The 24469-nt window shown below is 48.6% G+C and overlaps 1 protein-coding gene across 13 annotated transcripts in view; it reads right to left on the minus strand.

The window, feature by feature from the left end:
• Obscn (obscurin, cytoskeletal calmodulin and titin-interacting RhoGEF) overlaps positions 1–24469 on the minus strand; it is a 141294-nt gene that overhangs the window by 22581 nt on the left and 94244 nt on the right. For all 13 annotated transcript variants that reach the window (XM_048356734.1, XM_048356727.1, XM_048356732.1 and 10 more), the window contains 23 exons: positions 19180–19258; positions 18784–18902; positions 18375–18572; positions 17738–17770; positions 17420–17518; positions 17040–17258; positions 16451–16511; positions 16072–16142; positions 15108–15227; positions 14765–14904; positions 13873–14073; positions 13617–13699; positions 12969–13142; positions 11768–11924; positions 11252–11368; positions 10991–11155; positions 10658–10816; positions 10266–10443; positions 9589–9702; positions 5081–5248; positions 4640–4742; positions 4188–4317; positions 2918–3029 (listed from right to left, as the gene is read on the minus strand). In XM_048356734.1, coding sequence (XP_048212691.1) covers positions 2918–3029; positions 4188–4317; positions 4640–4742; positions 5081–5248; positions 9589–9702; positions 10266–10443; positions 10658–10816; positions 10991–11155; positions 11252–11368; positions 11768–11924; positions 12969–13142; positions 13617–13699; positions 13873–14073; positions 14765–14904; positions 15108–15227; positions 16072–16142; positions 16451–16511; positions 17040–17258; positions 17420–17518; positions 17738–17770; positions 18375–18572; positions 18784–18902; positions 19180–19258 — 3000 coding nt within the window. The remainder of the gene's footprint in view (positions 1–2917; positions 3030–4187; positions 4318–4639; positions 4743–5080; positions 5249–9588; positions 9703–10265; positions 10444–10657; positions 10817–10990; positions 11156–11251; positions 11369–11767; positions 11925–12968; positions 13143–13616; positions 13700–13872; positions 14074–14764; positions 14905–15107; positions 15228–16071; positions 16143–16450; positions 16512–17039; positions 17259–17419; positions 17519–17737; positions 17771–18374; positions 18573–18783; positions 18903–19179; positions 19259–24469) is intronic.

The raw sequence follows: 24469 nt of genomic DNA on the forward strand, positions 1-24469 counted from the left end.
GGGTCAGTTTGCCCTGGAAATTTGTCGAAAATTTGGTTCCTTCTTCAGACATAGAAATGTCTAGAGGGAGTAAATGGCCTATGGCTGCAAGTGAGCCACCAGCAGCCATACTAGAACTGGATGCTGATGCCTCTTTTACCCCAAATTTGAGAAGCCAGACGATCAGGGGCATTGGAGCCCTAAAAACACATGTCTGAGCTTCATGGCACGAGGTCACAGAAGTCTTGCCAAAAGCAGTCCCCACAGGGCATTTGAGCAGAGTCTTGACCTCTGCATGAGAAGAATAAGCTATGTCTTCCTATGGGAGCACTCACAGTTCACACACTCACTGGCCTCTCTTGCTTCTTCCAGCTGCCTCCTTTCCAGAGCAAGTAGGATGGGGTTACAGTTCCTACCTTGCTGATGGAGTTGCAAGGGCAGGATGGGGCTCATCTGGGAGTAGGTAGCACCAGTTTGACCAGCTTGACAGCAGGCAGCCTCTAAGAGTACCCTCACATCTCGTTAGCCCCTCACATCACACTTTAAGGGGAAAACTGACCTGGAGGCCCAGAGCTCCTGGCCTGTGGGAATTCCTGCGTTTCTATTTGCCACATGAAGGCTTTCCGTGTCTCAGATGAAGTACATGTGAACTAAAGTACTTGCTGTGCCTGTGCATTTGGAAGATACCTTTCCTGTATGTCTGTGTGCATATACATGCATATGTATATCTTGCAAATATAAGCAAATACATGCATGTGTATATTGCAGATACATGCACACGTGCCTCTCACATGCATGCACTCATGGGTGTGTGAACTCACACACATGTGCATACATACATATGTATATGTGTTTGTGTGTGCATGTGTTTGTGCAGTGTTTCCTCCTAGGGAAAGATGACCATGGGAAGAGAAAGATTGGTACATAAAGTTCTGATTAGTTAGACTCCATTGAGACCAGAGATGGCCATCATATTCACCACTTGCAAGAACAGGATGATGAGAAAGCTCAGGATTTCTTCCTCATCCTTCCTAACAGGCTCATAACTTATAGCTTTGAGGCTAGTAGACAGGACCTTTCTAGGCTGCTAAGTTCCTAGCACCTTCATTCATGGTCCTCAGCTCCCACATGACAAGATTTGGGCCTGAGTAAGTATTGGCAAGTACAGGAAAGGTGCAGCTGTGCAAAGCAGGGCTCCCAGCCTGGTGCAATACACAAGCGAGAGGGCAATGCCCTCCCACAAAGGCCTGCCAGGGCTGGCAAAGCCACAGGGTTAAGGTGAAGCGGCAGGACATGAGTTAGGAAGCAGGGAGGCATTGGGCTCTGACTCCAGGTCTTCAAGAACCAGCCTCTTGCCTCACCAAAGTATCAACGATGCATCTGGCACTGGTGGGCTCCGAAGGCCTGCTCTCCCACACTGCCATCCCTCCTCTGTACCCAGAAAGAGACTCATTGTGATAACCAAGTGAATGACAGTAGAAGATATTCGTCTCCAACAAGAAGAGGCCCCTCCCAACCATGAGATGTGGACGTGCCGGTGGTAGCAGAAGCAGGTACACACAGTGCTGTGGTCACCAGGTGGTGGGGCCCGAAGATATCTTTGATGCCTTCAGGGACACAGATCAGACATGGAAGTCTAACAGTAGAAAGGGACTTGGCCAGTACCTGTGGCCCTGTTAGGGACAAGGGAAAAGGACTTCCATCTACCAAGGAATGAGTCTCTGTGAGAACTATGGACGGCATTACAGGTCTCAAAGCTGAACTCTGGGGCTCCAAGTGGCTAAGTTCTGGGAGAGTCTTCAGATGGAGAGACTTCAGATATTCAACTCCAAAGAGATTGTTTCCAGTGGCCAAAAACCACCAGTGCCCGCTGTCAGGCCTCAGAGGGTATGAATTCTACTCCATTCTGCTGTGGGAGCTGTAGGCCCACCAGGGTGGGTCCAGCCTCTGTTCAATGGTCTCAAGAAAAGAGAGGTTTGCCCCAGCTCAGCAGCCCCTTCCAGGTGGCACGGCTCCAACTGGGAAGCACAGGGAAGACTCCAGTTGGCCCCTTCTCCATTCTGACTGGCTGAGCCAGCTGGAACTTTGCAGGAGTGACATGTCACCTCTGCCACCTTCTGTTTCTAGTGTGGCTTATACTGAAGCCAGGCCGAGACACCAAACAAGTGTTCTGACCTCTTCAAAGCCAAACCCAGCATGGAGCAGGGAACAGGCTGGATACTTGGTTCTGGGAATGCCTTCTGCATGCTGTGAAAGCCTCCTCCCTCTTACCCTTTGGGTCCAGTACTGGGGTTTAAATTCAGGACCTTTCCATCTTGGTTGGCTTTTTCATTCAACCACTTGAGTGAAAAAGTGGCACTCTACCACTTGAGCCACACCTCCATGTCCAGCTTTTAGTAGTTAATTGGAGATAAGAGTTTCATGGACTTTTCTGTCTGGGCTGGCTTTGAATTGCAGTCTTCAGATCTCCACCTCCTAAGTAGCTAGGATTACAAACATGAGCTACTAGCCTCCAGCTGGGCCTCTTTTTATTACTGCCGTCACCTGCACAGGGCCTCCCTGATCACTAGTAGTAAGGCTCTCCAAGGCCCAGATGTGGCCTTCATGTGCATTTTCTCTGTGCACAGGCACTGAGCAGGGCTCTACGATCTTCTGCCCACCCAGCGTTGCTTCTCCAGTCTTCACACCAGGCTCATGGCTTGGCCTCTGCCAGATTATACATGCACTGAGATTGTGCTGCAGCTCCCTTTTCAGGGTTCTTCCTCCACTCTTCCAGCCATACCCCTTCCTTCTCTGCAATGCCAACCCTGTCCCCTCATCAAGGAAGCACACCCTGGGTGGAGGGTTGATGGTTTCAGCTCCACTGGGCTCTGTTCAGGGCCATGGAGAGTGCAACCCAGGGCGCAATACTTAGTAAGCCCAGCATGGGAGGACCTACCTTCCATAGCAGCCATGAGCTGTTCCCAATGGGGCTGGTCTTGGGCCCTCAGAGCAGGGCTCTGCATGTATAGCTCTCCACCACCACGTGTTGAGCCTAGCCGATTCACCAGCTGCAAAATGGATGGCAGAGGTCTGAGAACCTAGTGCTCCCCAGAGGAGCCTGGCCATCTTGCTGGTGTCACTATGGTGGCCAGTAGCATGGTATTCCCACTGGGACTATGTCTCCCACAGGGGAAAGGGCTCCCAGCCCATTCACAAAGGGTCTTCTGTAACAGTGGAGCTTCTCTCTGCCAATCTGGCTGCTGGCCATGGGGCTGAGAGCACTTGAGTGAATAGTTACAATCTGTTGTTGTTGTTGTTGTTGTTGTTGTTTTGCCAGTCCTAGGGCTTGAACTCTAGACCTGGTGCTGTCCCCTGAGCTTTAGTGCTCAAGGCTAGTGCTCTATCACTTGAGCCACAGCTCCACTACTGGATTTTTTTTGATAGTTTTTGGTGGCGATAAGAGTCTCATGGACATTCTTGCCTGGGCTAGCTTTGAACCTAGTTTCTTGGATCTTAGCCTCCTGAGTAGCTAGGATTACAGGGGTGAGCCACCAGTACTCAGCTAATAGTGAGAATCTTAAATGGGAGTGAACTGATTTCAATTTAACTTAAAGCATTATATGTGGTCATGAAAAACTGTATCTTAAATGGATATCCAGAGCTAATGTTGGACTCCTTGCTCCCTGGCCAGCTTCCCCGTGGATTAGACTCCTTCAATTCATGAAGAAGCCATGCAGATAAGAACCCCAGAAGAGCCAGCAGAGGCCAGAACTAGGAGCTCTAGGGGCATCCACAGTGAGCACAACCTGCTTAGGGTCACTTGAGGAAAGGCAGGGCTTCCAAGGCCCTTAGAATTCTGACCAGCTCCAACCACAGGCCTGTGCATGCAGACTCTAGGAGCAGAGGGCAACGCTGCCATCTTTCAGGCTAAAAGTTCTGTGCTGGACAGAATCACTACATCTCTACACAAATGAACAAAAGTCAGGTCAGTACCAGGTCTCCCCCAAAAGGCAAAGACCAAGTGGCAATCCTAATATAGTGGGGTGATGGCAAGGGGTCAGTTAGTGGGGACCTGGCCTGATGTGGAAGAGGAAGCTACAGGCAGAGGATGGGCAAGGCCATTACATGGGGGTGGGGTGCCTGAAGATGAAGAGTAACAGTATGGTGTCCTCTGACACCAGAGGTTGGCTGGTGATGAGGAGTGTCCCCTAACCCATATACCTTACCTCACACTCATAGTGCCCCAGGTCCTCCTTGGTGGCTGTCCGGATCACCAACACCAGCACACCACTGTGGGGCTCACTCAGCATCCGGTACTTGCTGCCAGTGGTCAGCAGGGCCCCATCCTTATACCACCTGGAACAGGACAGGTGAAACATATTGGGCTACCTTCTGCCCTGTGTTCAGGGCCTTTGCTCAGCTTGGCACCCTATGCTAGCGACCCCACCCCCTGTGCTGCCCTGGGATCCCATTCTCCTTAACCAGCCCACCCTTGGGAAACCAGAGGACCCAGCCTGGCTATGCCCTCCTGGACACCGAAAACCCTACATCTAGCACAAGTTGGCCCCCTAATGTCCACTTTCTTTGGTATTGCAGCTGTGTCCCAGCCTAAGTCTGACCAAGGGACTGTGCTATCCAGCCCCACCACACATACAGAAGTTGTGGTCCCAGGCCTCACCTGATCTGAGGGTATGGGGCACCTTCAACAGTGCAAGTGATCTGTGCATCTTCTCCCTCCACAAAGGGAGAGGCCCGGACCTTGTTAACAAACCGTGGGGGAACTGCAGGATGAGGGAAAGACAGAAACATAATAAAGAGACACAAAGAGCCAGAGAGAGACAGACACAGAATAAAGGCACACAGTGACAAAGAGATGCTGTGATAGAGTGGAAGAAGAGTTGAGGTAGGAGGTTCAATGTCCTCCTTCACACGGTGCCTTTCCTGTGCCCTCAGGCAGGCTTTGGCTCTACTCGGTCTGTCAATACCACTCTCTCAATTGCCTCTCCATCTTGCCTCAACTGCACCCACCAGCCCCACTGCAGTCCATCCCTTGTTCAAGAGGCTGTGGTTGTAGGTAGAGCCAAAGTTGTCCCCAAGCCAGTCAGGCCACCTTGCTAACCTTGCACCAGGATCTTTCCCAGAGTACTGGCATTGCCTGCAGCACTGGCCGCAAAGCACATGTACTGGCCAGAATCCACGCCCGTCAAGTTATCCAAGATGAGGGCACATGAGCCATCAGGGTCTTCAATGAGGATGTGGTGAGGGTCTACCTCTACTGGCTTCCCATCTGTAAAGGGAAAGTAAGGGCTGTCACAAGGGTGGTAATCCCAAAGCCTAACCTTTTCAGGTACAAGAGGCACCTGTTCAACATCGATATCACTACCTCTAAATGTGTGGATCTCTCCTTTGGTTTCTAGCTTTCTCTCCAAAATTTCTCCACCCAAACTTCTGTTTGCTTGACTGTCCTGGTCTTTCTCTGACTACCTTAATATGTCTCTCAATGTCTGTTTCTGTCTCTATGTCTCTGTCAACTTGTTTTTGTTTCTGAATGTCTGTCATTCTGTGTCTTTCCATAAAGGGCACAGCCTAAATATCTGTCTCTGTTTGACCAATTTGAACAGTGGATAGAAGCAGAGGCTGGATGGATAGGCCTAACCCCACAGGCTACCCTCACCTCCCTGGCAACTCCTAGGTACCTCTCACATGCTGACCATGTCCCCAGTTCACAGACAGTGGATGGACTCATCTACTCTTAGTCTTTACCCAGATTAGAACTACCATGAATCACATGTCCTTCCCATCTCCTCTCACTTATATCTGGCCCTGTCCTGCTGCCAGCTAGCCTTTGCAGCTGGACTTAGCACCCCAAATTTTCCCCAAACAAATAAGGCTTGCTAACTGCAAACAGTACAAGCCTTAGTGCCCACCTGCCTTGGGGTCTCTCTCCCGAAGTCACACGCCCCTACTTTCTCCCTCTCAGCTTGAGTCCTGGCTTCCTCTGCCCTGCCTGCGTAGCCAGTATTTCACCTTCTTCATGTACAGAGACCTCACCTCCAAGGCACAGACCTGGCCTGGTCGTCCTGAAGTAGTACTCGTTCCACCACTTCCCCAGCAATCTACAAACACCAGGTGCCACCTGTCTTTTAAATACTTGTAGTTGTATGTAAATATATTTGAGGATTGAAATTATAAAGTATAGTAAATAAAAGATGGATGAAATTTTTTGTACTAAATCAGTCTTGTATGACTACCCCAAACATCATTGATCATGACACAGCTCCTTCCTGGGAGAAGGATAGGGAGGGACAGATATTTCACTGTGGAGGACTCTTTCCACACACACCCCCTCCCCCGCTGCTCATAATGCTGCAATGCACAAAACTGAACAGTCCTACACATTCAAATTGTTCTGGATGTGGTCTCCACGAATCCAGAGGAACATTACGCCTTTTCACAACCATCCATAATGCAGAGACTGCCAGAAAAAGCTCACACTTTAAATGCTCTGATGGAGAGGGATGCCCAACATACACCACGACACCAACATACACAATCTGGATATAAGCAGGGAGCCCTCTGTGTGCTAAAGTGAATGAATGGTCTAAAGACCCAAACCATGTTCACATGGCAAAGACTCCAGCATGTGTTCAAGATGCTGTTCTAGGAATCTTTAAGGACTTGGAAATTATGAGAGCTTCAATGTCCTCTGACATCCAGTTTCTGAGAAGCATCTTGCTTAAATGCTCTGATATAAATGTTGCACATTCCACCAGCAAGGACGGCCTAGAAGCCTAAGATTCAGGGGCCTGTTCCTCTATGTGGGCAAAGTCACAAGAATCTTTGTCTCTCAGGTCCCCTTCTAACCACTTGATGCTTTGAATATTGAGGACATCTCACAGGACACTTTGAGTATTGGGGTCAACATGGCCCCAGCTGAGTCTGCAGCTTAGTCTACCCATCATGCAGTTCTGTGTGGGGCCCAAGCCAATTTCTGGACTGTATAATAACAACTCCCTTTTAGCTCTGCTATGGTTTAGGGCTGGTTTGAGTACAGCCCCTAAGGTCTGTGTACTGGAAGCTTGGTCTTCTGTGTGGGACACTGAGGTGGTAGAATCTTAAGAGGTGAGGAGGAATAGAAGTGAATGAGGTCACTGGGAAGAGATTAATGCTGGTTGCCAGGAGGAGCAAGTTAGCTCATGAAAGCAAGTTGTTATGGGAGCAAGCATGGCCCAAGTTCCTCTTGCTTACTGTCTTACCATAATTTCTCTCTCCCTCACACTGTCCCACATGACACCCTGAGGCTCCACATTGTGATGTTGCCAAGATAACAGCACCAGGTTGGTACCATGATATTTTCAGCCTTTGAACTCTGTAAGAAATCTCTTGACTTTTGAAGGAACCCAGACTCAGGCATTTTGTTAGAGCAACATGAAATGGAATCTTTAGCTTTATCAGGAGTTCTCATGGTCTTTAGCAAATTCCAGCTTTCTGTGACTATTCTACCAACTGTAGCTTCTGGTAATAGGAGGGATTCTGTGGGGTTTAGGACTTCCTATTCCTGATGCAGCCCTTTGTGTGCAACAGAACTTTGGTAGAAACAAGACTCCTGATACCCTGAGGTCTATGATCTCTCATTCACAGTTGGGCCAAGTTGGGCTCCATGATGAGGAAGGTGAGAAAAGGTCCAGCTAGCCTTATTCACAAGTTGCCTTTCCCCAGGTGAGGAATTCTCTGCTCTCTGTTCTGCAGAGCTGCTGGTTCCAAGCGGAGATCCTTGTAGCTCCATCCAAGTATGGGCTTGGATCACTCATCATCCAGCTAAGCTGATCCCCATGGTGCACACTGACCACTGTAGCTGCCCAACTTCAGCACCAACCAAGGAGAGGTGGAGTCCTCAGTTCAGCAGGAGAGCTTACTGGAGTTCTTACAGCTCATGCCACACTAGTCTCCATAGTGAATGCTGTTATATTCTTGCTGACACTTGCCTGTTGTAAACAGCCCAGATGCTGGGTTTCCTACTTAAATAACTGGTTCTTTGGAGTCAGGATGCTGATGGGGGACACCACTGCTCCCCCATACTCTCACAGCTGCCTGGTTGCACCACCACTGTTCCTGTGTGGAGCCACTAAAGTGTAGTTCAAGACGCAGTGTAGCCAAAAAGTAAAACAATATCTAACGTTGGCCCAAGGTTCCTTGGCTGACCTCAGAGACCTTGGAATATCCTGGCTGTAAATTGATGCAGAAAATGGAGTTTTCTCTATTAAAATACTTTTACATTTAAAGTATAAAAGAACAAGATTCCATTTTCTATTAAAAATTTACTTATTTCAACATTGTTTGGTTAAAAATGATAGATGAATTTCCATTGTAACACCCTTTTCTTCCCTGAAATGTCAAGGTACTGCTGTGTGTTAGTTTTTTTACATCTAGCTTATCACTCACTGTTACAATTTTTTTTTTTTTTTGCCAGTCCTGGGCCTTGGACTCCGGGCCTGAGCACTGTCCCTGGCTTCTTTTGCTCAAGGCTAGCACTCTACCACTTGAGCCACAGCGCCACTTCTGGATTTTTCTATATACGTGGTGCTGAGGAATCAAACCCAGGTTTTCATGTATATGAGGCGGGCACTTTACCACTAGGCCATATTCCCAGCCCCACTGTTACAAACTTAATCTGAGAAAAGATTCCAGTCATTAACACAAATAAATTGTTGAAATACTGGTTTTAAAAAGTGTCTTGGTTTTTCTAGGGGCCTTGGACCACAGATTTGTGGAAGGGGCTCAGGCCCATGCAATATCAATTTCATATTACTTCATCAACTTTTATCAACTTTAAGACTACTTCATATTAACAGTATTTGTGGTAGGCTCTTTGGGCCATGTGTATCAACTTGACTTTAGGAAGGGCTACATGCATACATACACACAACCAGCCCCAACATAAAACCCTGAAGCTAAGGTTTGGTGAGCTACCTGGGTGGCAACTCTTCACGTATGTTATCACACATTGTTACTAGGGTGAGGAGGCACCAGCTACATGACTCAACCAGGAGGAGAAATAGGAAGCTTATACTTGGTGATGCCGCTCAGGAGCCTTCTCTCTTCTCTCACTGACTTTAATCTGGGTCCTTCCAGTGCAATAAATGATTATCGTAAGTATAACAGCTTTTCTGAGTTCTTAGCCCATACAGCAAATTATTGAACTTAATGGTACTCCACAGTTCAACCTGTTAATCTGCCCAGGTATGTTGTTCTCACTTGAGAGCTGAGCTGTCACATCTCCCCCTTTGCTCCCCACATGCTCTTATAGCTGCCTGTCTGCTTTTCAGACATACCACCTCAGAGGCCTATCATTACCTGTCACTCTTTCCCTTGCCTTTCTTATTTCCCTGAGTAGCAGACCTTATATCATAAGCTTATCTATTCATCATCTGTCCCCTACCCTACCTTGTCAGTCCCAGCCCCTTGACAAGGCATGGCCTATTTCCTACCTCACACCCCAGGTCCCTACTAATCAGAACTTATTCTGGGTCCTCGTCCCATACTCAGCCTATTTCTCTCCAGTGCTTCTTCCCAATTCACACCCTTGAAAGTGAGGCTAGGGAGCCTCCCCTGGCCCCAGGGGTGTACCTTTATACCAGCTGATGACAGGCTTAGGTGTGCCAGTCACACGGCAGGCCAACTTGACTGTCTCACCCAGCTCAGCTGTGCAATCAGCCAGTTCCTCTTCAAAATCTGGAGAACCTGAGGATACACATATGAGGCCTCTGAACAATCTTGCATGATATGTCCCCTTGAATATACTCTGACAGGTTGTTTCAACCAATACCCATGGATATCAGGAATCCCAACCCAGAATCAAGGATGAGTTAGGCAAGCTGGGTATGTACTGGGGGTGGGTAGAGATTGTGAAGAAGATTCTATTTAGGTTGAGGCAGTAAATTCAGAGGCAAGATTCCTCACTCTCCTGTCGTGGAGCCCCACTATGCTGTCTTCCCACTGTGTTGCCCAAGTGTTCCTTACCTGGGTCAGGGACAATCCACGCTCTGTTCAACTCTCACTCTCTGAGGCCCCCACCATTGCACCCGACCAAGAACTAACCAAGGAGAGAACAGAATCATCTGCACTAGAAACCCTCCCATTCCTACATGCTCGCTGGGGGACGGGGCCAAAGGCTTTGCTACTTGAACACTCCAAGTCTTGGGGGCCCTATGACCTGGTGCCACCCAGTAAGACAGATGGGGTGAAAGGTTCAACTCACCTGTCCTCCCCCAGCCACCAGAGCCTCCAGAAAGAAAAATACTCACGCCACACTGGCAGGGCCAGGCGCTGCTGGATGCCAGAGATCTCCTTCACCCATGAATTTTTGATGATGACCGTCCGTGCTTGCAGCAGGTATTTGCGCACAGAGTCCTCTCGCTCATGCCATACCTCAAAAGCACGGTCATCCCCCTCCACTTGGTCATTCACGTCGATGCTGCTCAGCTGTGGAGAGGGAGGGCATCAGTGTGGAGATGAAGGATGACCACCTCCTTGGGATGCCAGATCTTGATGGTCATTCCCAGACCACCCAGGACCAGTGACTACAGACTGGTCCCTAGCATCCATCCTGGAGGATGTCCCTTGAGGGACAGACAGACCTCCACTCATCCAGTCATCTGCCCATCAGAGCCCATGGAAGCTTCAGGCACCCACAGACCTTCATCATATTCCGGAACACATAGCTGAAGGAGTCAGTACGAGAGTCTCGCCGGGGTTTGCAGATCACCAGGTGGTTGCGAAAGAGGAAGACATGGCGGTTGTGGCCCTTCCAGGGCATCCGAGCCCCTGGTGCCCCCTCCCACACGATGAAGTGGCCCTAGGGGCATGAGTGGGCAGTGGTTAGTCTGTGGCTGACGGGGGGGGGGGGGGACCAGCCACAGGTGCAGGACACACTATCACTCATGTAACCCTGCACCCTACCAAAGTCATGCCCATCATGTACCACCAGCCCTGTAGCCCAGCATGCATCCCCACTGCCTCTCAGCCTGACCTGGCGGATGGGCTCTCCCAGGGCTTCTAGGGTGCCAGGGTAGTTCTCCATGAGTGACACATGCAGCTTGTTCTCAGCACGCTGGGGCAGCGCTGACACCACTGCATAGGCCTGCTCCAGCAAAGCGCAGTTCTGCCTGTTCCGGGCCTTGTTTCGGATCAGTTCCTAAGGTGAAGGGCAGAGCAGCAGGGCACCAGGTGCCTCCAAGTCCAGATCTATCCTTTGATCCAGCCTGGACACACAAAACATAGCTATGCCTACCTTCAGCAGGGCCTGGTATTTCTGTACCCGCTCTACTGGTTGCTCCAGATAGTGCTGAAGTGGGGGTGGGGGTGGCTGCGAGGGGTCCTTGGCTGACAGAGTCTCCTCTGTGTATTTCTGTGGGAATCACAAGGATGGGTTTCAGGCAGGAAGGCATGGTTCTCCATGGATGAAGTCACCCTGAGCTGGAGGACAGGCTCCAGGGGCATCACACAGTCACCCCTGACTCTTGGTGAGAGCAGTAGCACAGGGCTTAGGCACCTTAAGTGGGCAGCTGAGGAGCACAGAGCACAGGGCTCTGGCTGCATTTCTCACTAAGCTGGAGCCCAAGGGGCAGGGGGGGCGTGGCAGTGGACATGTGAGAGAGAGAGGGTCAGCGAAGATGAACTTCGGGTTTGGGTCAATGCCTCAGATGGCATTTGGGCAAGGGGACCTTTAGATAGGGGCTAAGAGCAGGAACCAAGGCCTAGGAGCAGTCAGGGTGGAGCTAATAGCCATTAAGCCTGAAGAGGGCACCTTGTAGAACTCCTGGACTGGTGTGCTGACAACCACAGACTCAGCTTGCACACGGCCCACAAGGAACTCAAGGTACTTCTCAAAGGCCTCTTGATTCTTGATGAAGCACATGGCCACATCATCATCTGTGTCACAATGCTTCAGTTCCTGTAGGAAGCTGTCACGAAGGGGACAAGCTCAGGGCATCCACCCATACACTGGCTCTAAGTCCTCTCCTTTGGGAAGGGACAGGCTTCTTCCCAGGAGCTGGCCCTATGAGGGTGAGTGCACTGTGTGCTGAGTGTGGGCACACATTCAGTGAGTGCATGGAGATGTGCATACATTTCCACATATAAGTTCAGACATGTGAGTGCATTTATACACACATGTGAGTATGTGCATGTGTAGGTGCACATACAGGCAGATGTATGCTGTACGGACATGTAAATGTGTACATAAGGATGTAAAGATGTGAACAAATATATAAGCATAGTATGTATTCTTATGTGCATTATGTGAATGTGTGTAATCTACAAACATTTGGGAGTGCATTGGGCATGTGTATATGTTGGTGTTCACGTGAGCACTCATGTGCCTTTTCTGAGTATGCAACAGCATGCAGGTGCATGGAGGCCTGCACACATATACATGTAAATATGCACATGCATACATGTATACACTGTTTATGTATACATAGGTATGCCTTGTATATGTGTGGGTGTGTTGAGTACATGGACATGCAATGTGGTGGCTGCACATATACACATATATACCCACATACATGTATGCCTACACAAAGCACTCAGACATGTGGGCTATGCACATGCCAATTAATTAGCAGAGGCATACTGCAGACCCTCCCATGCCTCAGACAAGTACACATTTGTGTTTCCTGGTAGGGGGTCTGCCGGTTCTCTCCCTCTTCAACTCATGTCTACCCATCCATTAGGCCTGGCCTGCAGCCAGTATATGTATGTTCATATGCATGTTATTTGTTTTTAAATCTTGGCATTTCTTTATTATTTTTTATTATCTTTAAGTAGTTGTACAAAGGAGCTTCCATTTAACAACTTATGAATACAATGCATTTTGCTCAACATTTTCACCCATCCCTCCCCTATCAACTCCATCCCTCATTCTTTTAACTTTGCAGGCTTTACAGTGCATTCTTAACTGCATTCCCACCCACCCACCTTCTCCTCATGTAGCCCCACACACTCACCTGCTGTGGAAATGGCTAATGTCCTGCACATTTCTGAAGATGACTGCCTTCTGGCTGGCCACGGCAGCAGGCACACATGGACTTCGGTCCAAGTGCTGCATGTGATGACTCTGCAGAAACTGTAGTTCACCAACAAAGGCCTGCTCTGAACTCAGCAACTCCTGGATGACAGAGCTGGCAGGAGGGGCAGCCATAAGTGAGAGACCCAGAAACTCAGACGCTGGCTCCTGCTGCCTGCACAAGGCTTGGGAAACCACCTTGCTCTGGCAGAGTTTACTTCCTTGTGGCCCACATTCCCTCAGCTGCTAAATCAGACCATATCTTGCCCTTTTCAGCCTATTGCCAACTTTCAGAAAGGGAGTGAGGAGTTTGAGAGAGAGGCTGCTTTGTCCTCCACAAAACTGCCCTCTCCACCAGGAAGTCACCTGGCATGCTCCCAACAAACAGCACAAGGCCCCAGGAGGGGGAGTTGTAGCAACCAGGAATTGGGGTTAGCTCAACTCCATCCCTGACAAAGGCTCATGTAAAATCAGATTCACCGGCCCCCACAAAAGAAGCAGGGCAGCATTCCAACTGGACCCAGGAGGGTAAGCTGCAGGTTTCTGTGATTGATGGGCCGGCCAGTAGGAAGCCCCACCAGACATTCACCTTAGCCTAGTCTTGTATTCATCTTCAGACACAGCTTCTCCGGGGAATTCAGGGGCTTCAGTGGGCCCCCATTCAGGTGACAGCTAGTAAAAAATAGGAACTCATCATAGATAGCCTGAGCTCTACCCTTGCCACTGCTCCAAGGTCAGGCTCCCATCTCTCAAATAGGAACAACAATTTCAGGGTCCTCTAGGCCAGTGAACAAGGTCTATAGTAGCCAAGGCTCACTTCCCTGCAACCCCAGCCATCTGGATACCTTGAGCCTCTTGTCCAGGTAGGCAGGTGACACCCAGCCCTGCCTTGAGGGGCTGGATTTGGTGGGCTTAGTGCGCACAAGCCAGCGAAGTGGATGGGCTGAGTCTAGGACCTCTACATACTGGCCTTCTCGAAGTGTGATGGCATCCTGCTCAGCCCCCAGGGGCAGGTAGTCAGCTGTGACCACGTAGATATCAAAGATCTGACAGAGAGTAGGAATACAGAATTGCCAGCCAGAGGCCTTGAGGAGTCCCCAGTGATTCTGGGGGTCTCCCCAACTCCCCAACAGTCCCCCAAGATCCCACAGAGGAGGGGAAGCCAAGTCAAGAGACCCAGGGAAGTACTAACCAGACCTGCCAACCCCAGTCTGCGGACAGACATGCAGGAAGTCATTTTGCACGTGATCTACCCCATGCATTGTGAAAGAGACATGGAATATCTGCCTTCTATCGCTACAAGAGATCTCTATACCCTCCTAGGTCTCCCAACTAGGACTACCCATACTTACCTACTGTTGATAGCTCACTACCTGCCTACCCACCACTCTGAGGTCTAACAAGAAGCCTGGTACACTGGAGGCACTAGCAGAGGGAGGACCAATTCTACCACAAAGCAAGTTTCTGCAGGAATCCATGTACAGATGACCAGGGTTCTCACCAGTTCCCATCTCCAGTGTGCCTTGGCTGGGAGGTCTTCTCTCCCTCTGCTGAAGGTGAATTCTTCTTGCCTCAAGCCTGGGACCCCATTTCCCCAAGGCCCCGTGAAGGACACACCTACTCACAGAGGCCCTACCAGAAAGCCCTGTAGCCCCTGCATCTCTCATCCATACACCTTCTCTTTCATGGGGTCAGGGCCCATTCCCACCCTGACCCCCAAGGACCCTACTGACTCACCTCACCACGGGAGTCTCCATCCTCTGACTCTGAAGAAGACTCTTGGACACTGGAGGAAGGCCTTGATCGGCCATGCCGTGGGGAAGCTGATGGTGTCTTGGACTCCTCATCACTATCGCCTCCAGGCACCTGGAGCTTGGCTGTGTGAAAGCAAAGATCATGACACCCCTGGAAGGCTACCCCCAGCTGCTTTCCACCTCACCAATTTCCAGAGTTCAGGAGCTAGGCGAGCCCCACACCCAACCCCCAGCATTAATGAGGGTGCTCCATATCCCACCCACCTACTTCACACACACACACACACGTGCACACACACACATACACACACACACAGGGCCCTCACCCTGTGTGATTTTGGCGGACACCATTTCTGTAATCTGGGAAGTCAGTTTCTGTAGGAACTCCTCTGTGCCCACCTCAGCAAGCGACAAGTGACTCCGGGCCTCCTTAGCTGCTTCGGCTCCTGAGCGAGCAAAAGCAACACACAGGCAGCTGTGCATTCTTAAGGTGTTTGCTGAGCCTTCCCTGTACTGCAGGCACATTGTTAGTTCTGTGGGCCTCCAAGTCAGCACAGGAGACCTTGTCTCCTCCATATGGTGCTGTTTGACATGGAGACCAGAAAACTCAGCTGCTGGTTGGGTAGGGGGCCAGCAAGAATTAGTGAGATGAAAAATCACATTGCCTCATTGGGGGTCTGAACCCATGAGCCAATGGGACTTAGAACAAGAGGAAGCAGGGTCTGGATAGAGAAAGAAATGGATGACCAGAGCACAGGTAACACAGATGAGGGACAGTGAAGCACCCAAGGGCTGGTGAGCAGTCAAGACATAGTAGGTTACTAAGCAATAATAGCAGGAGTGGCCAAGGGGCAGAAAACATTCTAGAAACGGTATGGGACCAGAAGACAGTGGACACAGCCCAGGGATGGCAGAAGGCCATCATGGCTACAGGGAAGAGGGTGAAGAGCTGAGGACAGAGCTGAGTAGGAGTCAGACCCAGTTACCTCAATGTGGGAGAAGCCTAGAGCATGGGGCCCAAGGTAGGTTTGGGCTTCCTCATTTCTAGATGCCTAATACCCCAGCCTTCACAGCCCAATGGACAAACTCTTTGCCAAGGCCTGGGCTTCCCTTTGGGGTCCCACAGGCTCCCAGACCCACAGAGGTTAAAAAAATAGCTCCAATTCTTCCTAAAGCTCAGAGTTGTCTAGCAAAAGACAGGGGACCCCTATCCCAGCACTGCTTTGAGCAGCCTTTTCCAAACCCCACTCAGACATGAGAGTGTTTCCAGACCACTTGCATTCTCAATACCTTTTTTCTGCCCAGCAAGCTCAGTAAAACCTGCGGACTCTGTCATCTGGGTCGAGATCGCATGTGTTGTCCTGGGGGAAAAAGAGTGATTCTCAGAGGCTTCAGCAGGAGCTCCTGACAGTAAAAGAGTCTGGAGGCCATGTGCCAGGGATATCACATCACAGGCTCCATACTGGAAGGGTTATGGGAAATCCAACTAAGTCATGAAGAGGGTGGGCAGTAAGCCCAAACTTTATGGCTTTTGAGGGGGAAGATCAGGGCTGTACTGTAGGACAGGGTGCTCTCTCAGGAGTATGGCTGTTCTGTACCCCACTCCTTGACCTCCTCCATGGATATCCCTGGCCTAGGTGGCCGGGGGTGGGGGGCAGCCTCCACTCACCCCTGCAGGAAAGTGGAAATGAGAGCTTCCTTCACTTTTTCGTGCTCCTCTTCCTTGGGCACTATCAGGAAAGTGGGTGAGCCATCAGGATGAGGTCCTGGACCTCAATGCATCTGATTCTAAGTCCAGATCCTACCTGAGTTGTATGGACTGCCCTGGGGTCCTGAACACATGCATTCCCTCTGGAACCCTGGATAGAGACTATGCCTAAGCCCACCACCCTGTCCCACTCTCGTCTCATGGGGCGGCCATTCAACAGGGATGAAGAATGGGAGTCTAGCATCAAAATGCCATCCTACAGAGGGACTGAGCAAGGTTCTGGAGCAGAGAGCTGTGCAGGGCCCTCAATCACTGTGCAAAGCAAGGTGAACAATGGGTCCAGCAGAACTAATGGACCCTGGCTTGCTCTCCAGGTTTTTTCCAGCACTATGAGAGGATGAGAGGAGGTGGGAGAAGTGACTGTAAGAGGTCCCACCCTGGGAGCTAGTGAAGGGCAACATTCCCCCCAACAGTTCTCAAAGCTGTTCAGCATCCAGTTCCTATGACCCAAGACCAATGCAGTCACCCACCCCCTGTGCATCTTACTCACAGCCTGAGACATGCAGATTGGCAGAGCAGAGTGCTTGGCCAGCAGCATTGGAAGCAATGCATGTGTAGGTGCCCTGGTGCTGTCGGCCCACATCTAACAGGACCAGGCTATGCTGCTGGGAAGAACTGGCCATGGTGTAACCTGGTGTGTTGGGGCCAATCCACAGCACACCTCTCTCAGTCTCTTCTTTGAGCCAGTGAACAGTTGGAGCTGGGTGGCCTGTGGATGAGAGGATCCAGTGGGCACATCCTTGCCAAGGACAGTTCCTGTCCTTGTTAGGAATGAGGCCATCCTTCATGAGGAACAGGAGCTCCAGGGGTGGGGCACTGCCTACAACCCTCCCTAGGGTGATAGCTGTCTCTTTGAGAGAGTAGCCTTACCTTCTACCTTCACTGAAAATGTGATACTAGAACCCCTCTTCACTTTCTTGGGAGTGAACCGTTCCAGGATCCGGGGTGGCACCAATTGTTCATGTGCATCTGGAAGGACATAGTCTTTTGGGTACTCCCTGGAAATAGCCTCAGCCCTCTACTGCACCCGGGAGACCCTCAGGAGTACTTCTGCATCCCGTGCCCACTGGCCTCATGTTGCCCATCTGCCAGGCATCCTCCTGCCCATACCTCCACTGCTGCTAGTCCCAGGACCATCCTCAGTACCTATAGTTTGCTGCCCTCTCTTGCCATCTGGGTCTATGTTACCTGATGCTGATTTCTCTTCTGGCTCATCAGGGCCTGAAAGAAGCAGAGGGAGGGAGACATTCAGGAGAAGAAGCACACAAACAAATGACCCTCTCCTTGGCTCCATACATGGTGTTGTGTCATTCTTAGTGGTCCTACCCACTGAGTATGGGACTGGGGTAGCTCCTCCCATAGACAAAGGTTCCCCAACCCTTGCCTGAACTCTCATACAAGGAGCTATGGTACTCACATGCTCAGGTATGCAATAGGCATATGACCACATGGGCCAGACACAATGTGACACATCACCATGCACCCTCGTCTCCACTGAGACTCTGGCACCTTACTCTAATGACAGGACAGGTTTGGGTCAAGCTTGGGATTAGCTTTCAGTGCTCAAGATGTTTTGGAAAATGAAAGAAAATGTAGATTTGTCTCCTCAAGTCAGCTTCTGCTCAGTGTGCTCAGATGCTAACACCTGGTCCTTTGGGTCTAGGAGCCCTGAGCTCATAACTTTGAAGAGCCAACTTCTGGCTACCTGTGACACTACACAGGGACAATGACAAGAGGTCCTGACCCCAGGTCAGGACAAGATGCCATCTCTGATTGGAACACTATCTGAGGTTTACATCTTTACCTGTTCCCTATGAGCACCCACCTTGGACCAGCAGCTGGGCAGATGAGTAGGCTGCACCTACAGCATTGCTGATGTAAGCTGAGTATTGGCCAGCATCCTCCCGAGTAACTGAGATGATCTCCAGCATATGCAAGGACTTCTTGTCAGTCATGTGGATGTGGGCAGATGTAGTGAGGGGCTGGCCATCTTTGAACCAGTATAGTCTTGGGGCTGGGTAGCCTGGGGCCATAGAGGGGAGTGGTCAAACCAGAGCCATCTCTCAATGAGAGACAAACAAAAGTACAGAGAAGACCAATGGGTACTAACCCAGTCAGTAGGCACGTGTGACCACCCAACTTCTTGCTGGTTGGGGTCCCCTCCTACCTGTTGCTAATGGGAGGCTCTTGATCTCTGTCCCATTGTGGTGGCTGTTCCCTCCCCAACCCCTTACCTTTCACTTTGAGTTGGAACTTGGCCAGGCGTGTGCCAGGAGCCACCTGGAGGTCTTTCAGCTCCTCTATCACCTGAGGGAGCTGCCCCTCATCCGACTCAGTTCCCTCTTGTTCCCGGCTGGCAAGAAGGACAAATAATGGGGCAACTATTAAGGGATCAGTAAGAGGGCATGGGTAGGAGGGCCTTTTGGTGATAAATGTCAGACATGGATGGATTTTCAGGTTTCCTGTCTGCTAAACTGAAAGATACCGAGACAGAGTTCTAGGACCTGGTAGAAGCTCCAAGAATTGGCTCATTAGTCCAAAGCCCATTCCAGTAGCCCAGCATGGTTGCTTCCCCAGATGGTTTTGGGATTATCAATCACTGGGCTCTGCCATTGCTATGGGAGTCCTACCTGGACAGGTATCCCTGGGCACTGAAGTACGATGAGGTCTCTGTGGCATCCGCTGCAGTGTCATAGTCTGTGCTTGTCACTGGGGAAGGAAGGATGGCATTGGAACAAGGCCTGCTGCTCAACGGCCTAGGCACTGACCTTGAGCCAGGACCACCTCAGCCCTACAAGGGTCTGACCATTCAACCTTACTGGGCATCATTTACACTTGAAAGTCAGGAGGGAAACAGCTACACTGTGCCCTGCTGGACTTTGCCTGTAATTAACTACAAGCCTCTTTGGCTTGAAACATTTGTAAATATCATACGATTTGGTATCTTCATAAATACTAATGGAAGTAGAAAAATATTCTGCTTCTATCCTACAGAACCATGAGGAGTTAGATATTGGCCTTGAAACCAACAGCTATGCCAGGCACACCAATGGCTCATACCTGTAATACTAACTACTCAAGAGGCTAAGATCTGAGGATCTAGGTTTGAAGCCAACTTAGGCAGGAAAGTCCATGAAACTCTTATTTGTAGTTAACCACCTCAAAAAAACTAGAAGTGGATCTATGGCTCAAATGGTAGCCTTGAGTAAAAAAAATAAGAGACAGTGCTCAGACCCTGTGTTCAAGCCCCAGTATAGGAACACACATACACGTGCGCACACACACACACACACGCACATGTCATCAACTAGAGACTTGGACTTCTAGCCAAGTTATAATAAGAGACACTGAATTCACCCATTGTTAAATGAATAAATGTTTGTGTTCCCCAAAAAACTCATGTCAAAATATTAACACAAAAGAGCTAGGGCCATTGGAAGGCAATCAGATCACATGGGAGGGCCTCAATAACGGATAAGCGTCCTTACAGAAGGGCAACTGTCTACCACTGTCTTTCTTCCCTGTTCTCACATGATGCTGTATTTTTCCTCTACACTATCTAACCTATTATGAATTCCATTCACTGCATTTCCCACCTCTAGTACTACTTAAACAGACACATACAATATGTTAAAAAAAAAAAGGCTGAAATGTTTGAATCTGCAGAATAGAGTTTTACTATCTTTGCCAGTTCTAACATTTGAGTTGGTTTAGATTGAGTAGATTAATCTACACATTAAAGGTTTTCTTGTCTCTTTACAAGCCTGTGTATTTTTTTGTTAAATACCTGACATTGTGGATTTTGCCTTATGTGATATTTCTATACATACAAAGTATCTATAAAATATACAATAAGAAGGTCAGGGGGCTGGGGATATGGCCTAGTGGCAAGAGTGCCTGCTTCATATACATGAGGCCCTGGGTTCGATTCCCCAGCACCACATATACAGAAAATGGCCAGAAGTGGCGCTGTGACTCAAGTGGCAGAGTGCTAGCCTTGAGCGGGAAGAAGCCAGGGACAGTGCTCAGGCCCTGAGTCCAAGCCCCAGGACTGGCCAAAAAAAAAAAAAAGAAGGTCAGGACCAGACCCCCTATCTGATCTCAGAAGTCCAGCCACCAGAACAGTGAGAAAGTTTGTTGTTTAGAAGAACATGGTGGGGCTGAGAATATGGCCTAGTGGTAAAGTATTCACCTCATATACCTGAAGCCCTGGGTTTGATTCCTCAGCACCACATATATACAAAAAGCCAGAAGTGGTGCTGTGGCCCAAGTGGTAGAGTGCTAGCCTTGAGTAAAAAGAAGCCAGGGACGGTGCTCAGGCTCTGAGTTCAAGCCCCAGGACTGGCAAAAATAACCCAAAACAAAACAAGAACATAGTATTTTGTTGTAACAGCCTGAACTGATGAGACCAACAACAAAAAACCACAACACTACCACAAGAGAACAGATAAATATAAGAAATAAAGCTTTTTCAAGTCCTTGTCACTGGGCAAGTAGAGGGCAATGATGATTTAGTGGTAGGAACTATAAGCAAAACCTATCATTTATCCAAATTAAAGACAGGAAACACAAGCAAAACCTTTCATTTCCCAGCTTTCTGTATTGAGTTTCCAAGTCTAGGTAGGGGAAACTGAGGCAAGGTCAGGGAGATACAATGAGTTCAGAGTCCTGGGAGACCTAGGCAGCCAGAACACATGGGACAGAGGTGCCAAAGAATAAAAAAACTGTACATATAGGACTCTCCATCATTTAGCAGATAGTGATAAGCAGATTCATGAGAAAAGACACATCCGAATGGCCTGAAGGAAACAGTGCCAGGAACCATGCCTGTTTTCTCTAGTCACAGTAGAAAAATTCACAACTTATATGGTTCTGGTTTCTCAGAACTCTGTGCGTCAGAAGTGGGGAATAATCAGTCCTAGACTGAGCCCTCCTCTAGACCCACATAACAAATCATAAAGACTCAAACTGCTTCCTAGGAACTTAACTGTGTCCTAGAATACAGCTCAAGAAGGTACATAGAAACACAAACTAAGATCACCAGCCATGCAAAGATGCAAGAAAACATGACCCACATGGTAGAGAATAATCAGCCAATCAAAATCAGTCCACAGGTGACCATGACATTAGAATTGGCAGAGGAGGACATAAAAACAGTGATTAGAATCATATACTATTATGTTCAAAAAGTAGATAAACTATATATCAAAAAAATATGATAGATGGCATTAATGGCAAATTAGATTTTACAAATAGTGTGCCTAAAGACACAGTAAATAAAGATAGAATATAGGGAAAGGAAGAAGAAATGAAAAAAAGAGGACTGGGTATATAGCTCAGTGATAAAGCACTGCTTCATATGCATAGATTGTGAGGTCTGAACCTCAATCCCAGATAGAGACAAGGGAAACAAGAGACAGACATACAGACATTGATAATAAGATATGGTACAAATAATATGTGTGTAAGTGAAATTCTTAAGTGATTAAAGGCAGAGAAAACACTTAAAGAAATAATGGGGCTCGGGATATGGCCTAGTGGCAAGAGTGCTTGCCTCATATATATGAGGCCCTGGGTTCAATTCCCCAGTACCACATATATAGAAAACGGCCAGAAGTGGCGCTGTGGCTCAAGTGGTAGAGTGCTAGCCTTGAGCAAAAAGAAGCCAGGGACAGTGCTCAGGCCCTGAGTCCAAGCCCCAGGACTGGCCAAAAAAAAAGAAAAAAGAAAAAAATAATAGTCATCAAATTCCAAATATAAGGGAAATGTATAAATCCAAAGTTCCAAGCTCAACAAAATTTAAGCATAAGGAACATGCAAGAAAATACACCAGAGGGGGCTGGGAATATGGCCTAGTGGCAAGAGTGCTTGCCTTGTATGCATGAAGCCCTGGGTTCAATTCCCCAGCACCACATATATAGAAAATGGCCAGAAGTGGCGTTGTGTCTCAAGTGGCAGAGTGCTAGCCTTGAGCAAAAAGAAGCCAGGGACAGTGCTCAGGCCCTGAGTCCAAGCCCCAGAATTGGCAAAGAGGAGGAGGAGGAGGAGGAGGAGGAGGAGGAGGAGGAGGAGGAGGAGGAGGAGGAGGGGGAGGAGGGGGAGGAGGAGGAGGGGGAGGGGAGGAGGAGGGGGAGGAGGAGGAGGGGGAGGGGGAGGAGGAGGAGGAGGAGGAGGAGGAGGAGGAGGAGGAGGAGGAGGAGGAGGAGGAGGAGGAGGAGGAGGAGGATACACCAGAGAACATAATAATCAAATTATTCAAAGTCAGTTATGAAAAAAGAAACCTTAAAGTACGTAGAGACCTTCTTTGCAAATGGATAAGCTGACTTTAAAAGGCATATGAAAATGTAAAGAGCTCTAAATATCCAAATAGTCTAGAGCTAAAACAGAGCTGAAAAGGTCATTTTCAATGTTAAATTCACTACAAGAAATGTGGTAGACATAATGACAGTCAGTTAGATTAATGGAATAGGACTTAAGTTAAGAAATAAACCCATACATTTAGAAGCTGTGAACAAATTGAACAATTGGACATAAAAGTGTAAACTTGGGTCAGGTATGGTAGTTCATACCTGTAATCCCAGCACCTGGGAGATTGAAGCAGGAGTATCAAGACTTTGACACCAGACTGGGTTATAGTGAGACCTTGTCACAGAAACAAAGAATGGACAGAGGCCCTTACTTCACACATGTGCAAAAATTACCTCCAAGTAAATCAAACACCTGAATATAAGAGATACTATTAAAAAACTATGAAAAATGTAAATGTTGATCTTTATGACCTCAAAAGCTTCTACGCATTCAAAGATACTACCAACAAAATAAAAAGAAAAATTGACAGAATAAGAAAATACGTGAAAGTCATATATTTGATAGGGTTTAATATCATGAACATGTAAAGAACCCTTACAACTGAAACATGAGAAGTAATATAACTCAATGAGCAGATGATTTAAGAAGGCATTTGTGTAAGCAAAAGTCTATTTCCATGACAACCAACACTCTTAGAAGACTTCAGTGACCCCAAGAGGTGTAAGGATTTCTCCACATCAGCAGTCAATCCTGCAGCAACAGACACTAACTGGTGTCCTCCGGTCTAATTCAGTCTTGACACTGTCTGCCTGGAGACACCATTCAGATCCCACAGGCTGAGAGACCAGTCTGCTTCTAACAGGCCAGCTATAAATTATGGTTTTTCCCACTTCCTTCTCAAGTTTGATCATTTTCTCAAGTGATTCACAGAACTCAGGGAAGGCCTGAGGCCTGGGGCTAGTTTGTTGCAAAGGACAAACCTCAGTGAAAGCTAAATGGAAGAGAAAGCTAAATGTAGGCAAGGTATGAGGGAGAGGCACAAAGCTTCCTGAGTACCCCTCTCGACACCTCTATATCACCCACCCCAAAGTTCCTTGAACCTCATAGTTTATGATTTTCCACAGAAGTTCAGCACATAGCCATCTCTGTAGGATGGGACATAGGGGCTGAAAGCTTAGGGTTCTCAACAAGATTTGATCTTACTGGCTACTGGTCACCACCCTGAAGCTGCTTGGGAAACCTTCAAGAATCACCCCCATGAGAATGAAAGCTGTGTTCTGTACCTAAGACATCCCAAGGATTTGCAGTCTCTATATTAGGAATCTGGAATAAAGATCACATATTTTTTATGATACCATAGCATCAGTCATTAGTTACCTCTAAACTTCTCCTGAGAGGTTTTCTAGTGAAGCCATTTGAGGTCTCCCAAGAAAAGTCTCAGTGGAGTGGTTAGGGAAGGCTGGGTCAACCTTCCTGCCCATTTCTCTCACTACTCATGACCTCCACTTCAAAACCTTCCTGGGACTCTTTCCAGAAGATACACCTCTAACAGACAGACATGAGTTCCCTCTGCCACTTCACCCTAATAGTTCTTAAGAAGGGCTCTCATTT

The sequence above is a fragment of the Perognathus longimembris genome, chromosome 11 (genome assembly GCF_023159225.1).
Source record: "Perognathus longimembris pacificus isolate PPM17 chromosome 11, ASM2315922v1, whole genome shotgun sequence".
In the NCBI taxonomy this organism is placed as follows: domain Eukaryota; kingdom Metazoa; phylum Chordata; class Mammalia; order Rodentia; family Heteromyidae; genus Perognathus; species Perognathus longimembris.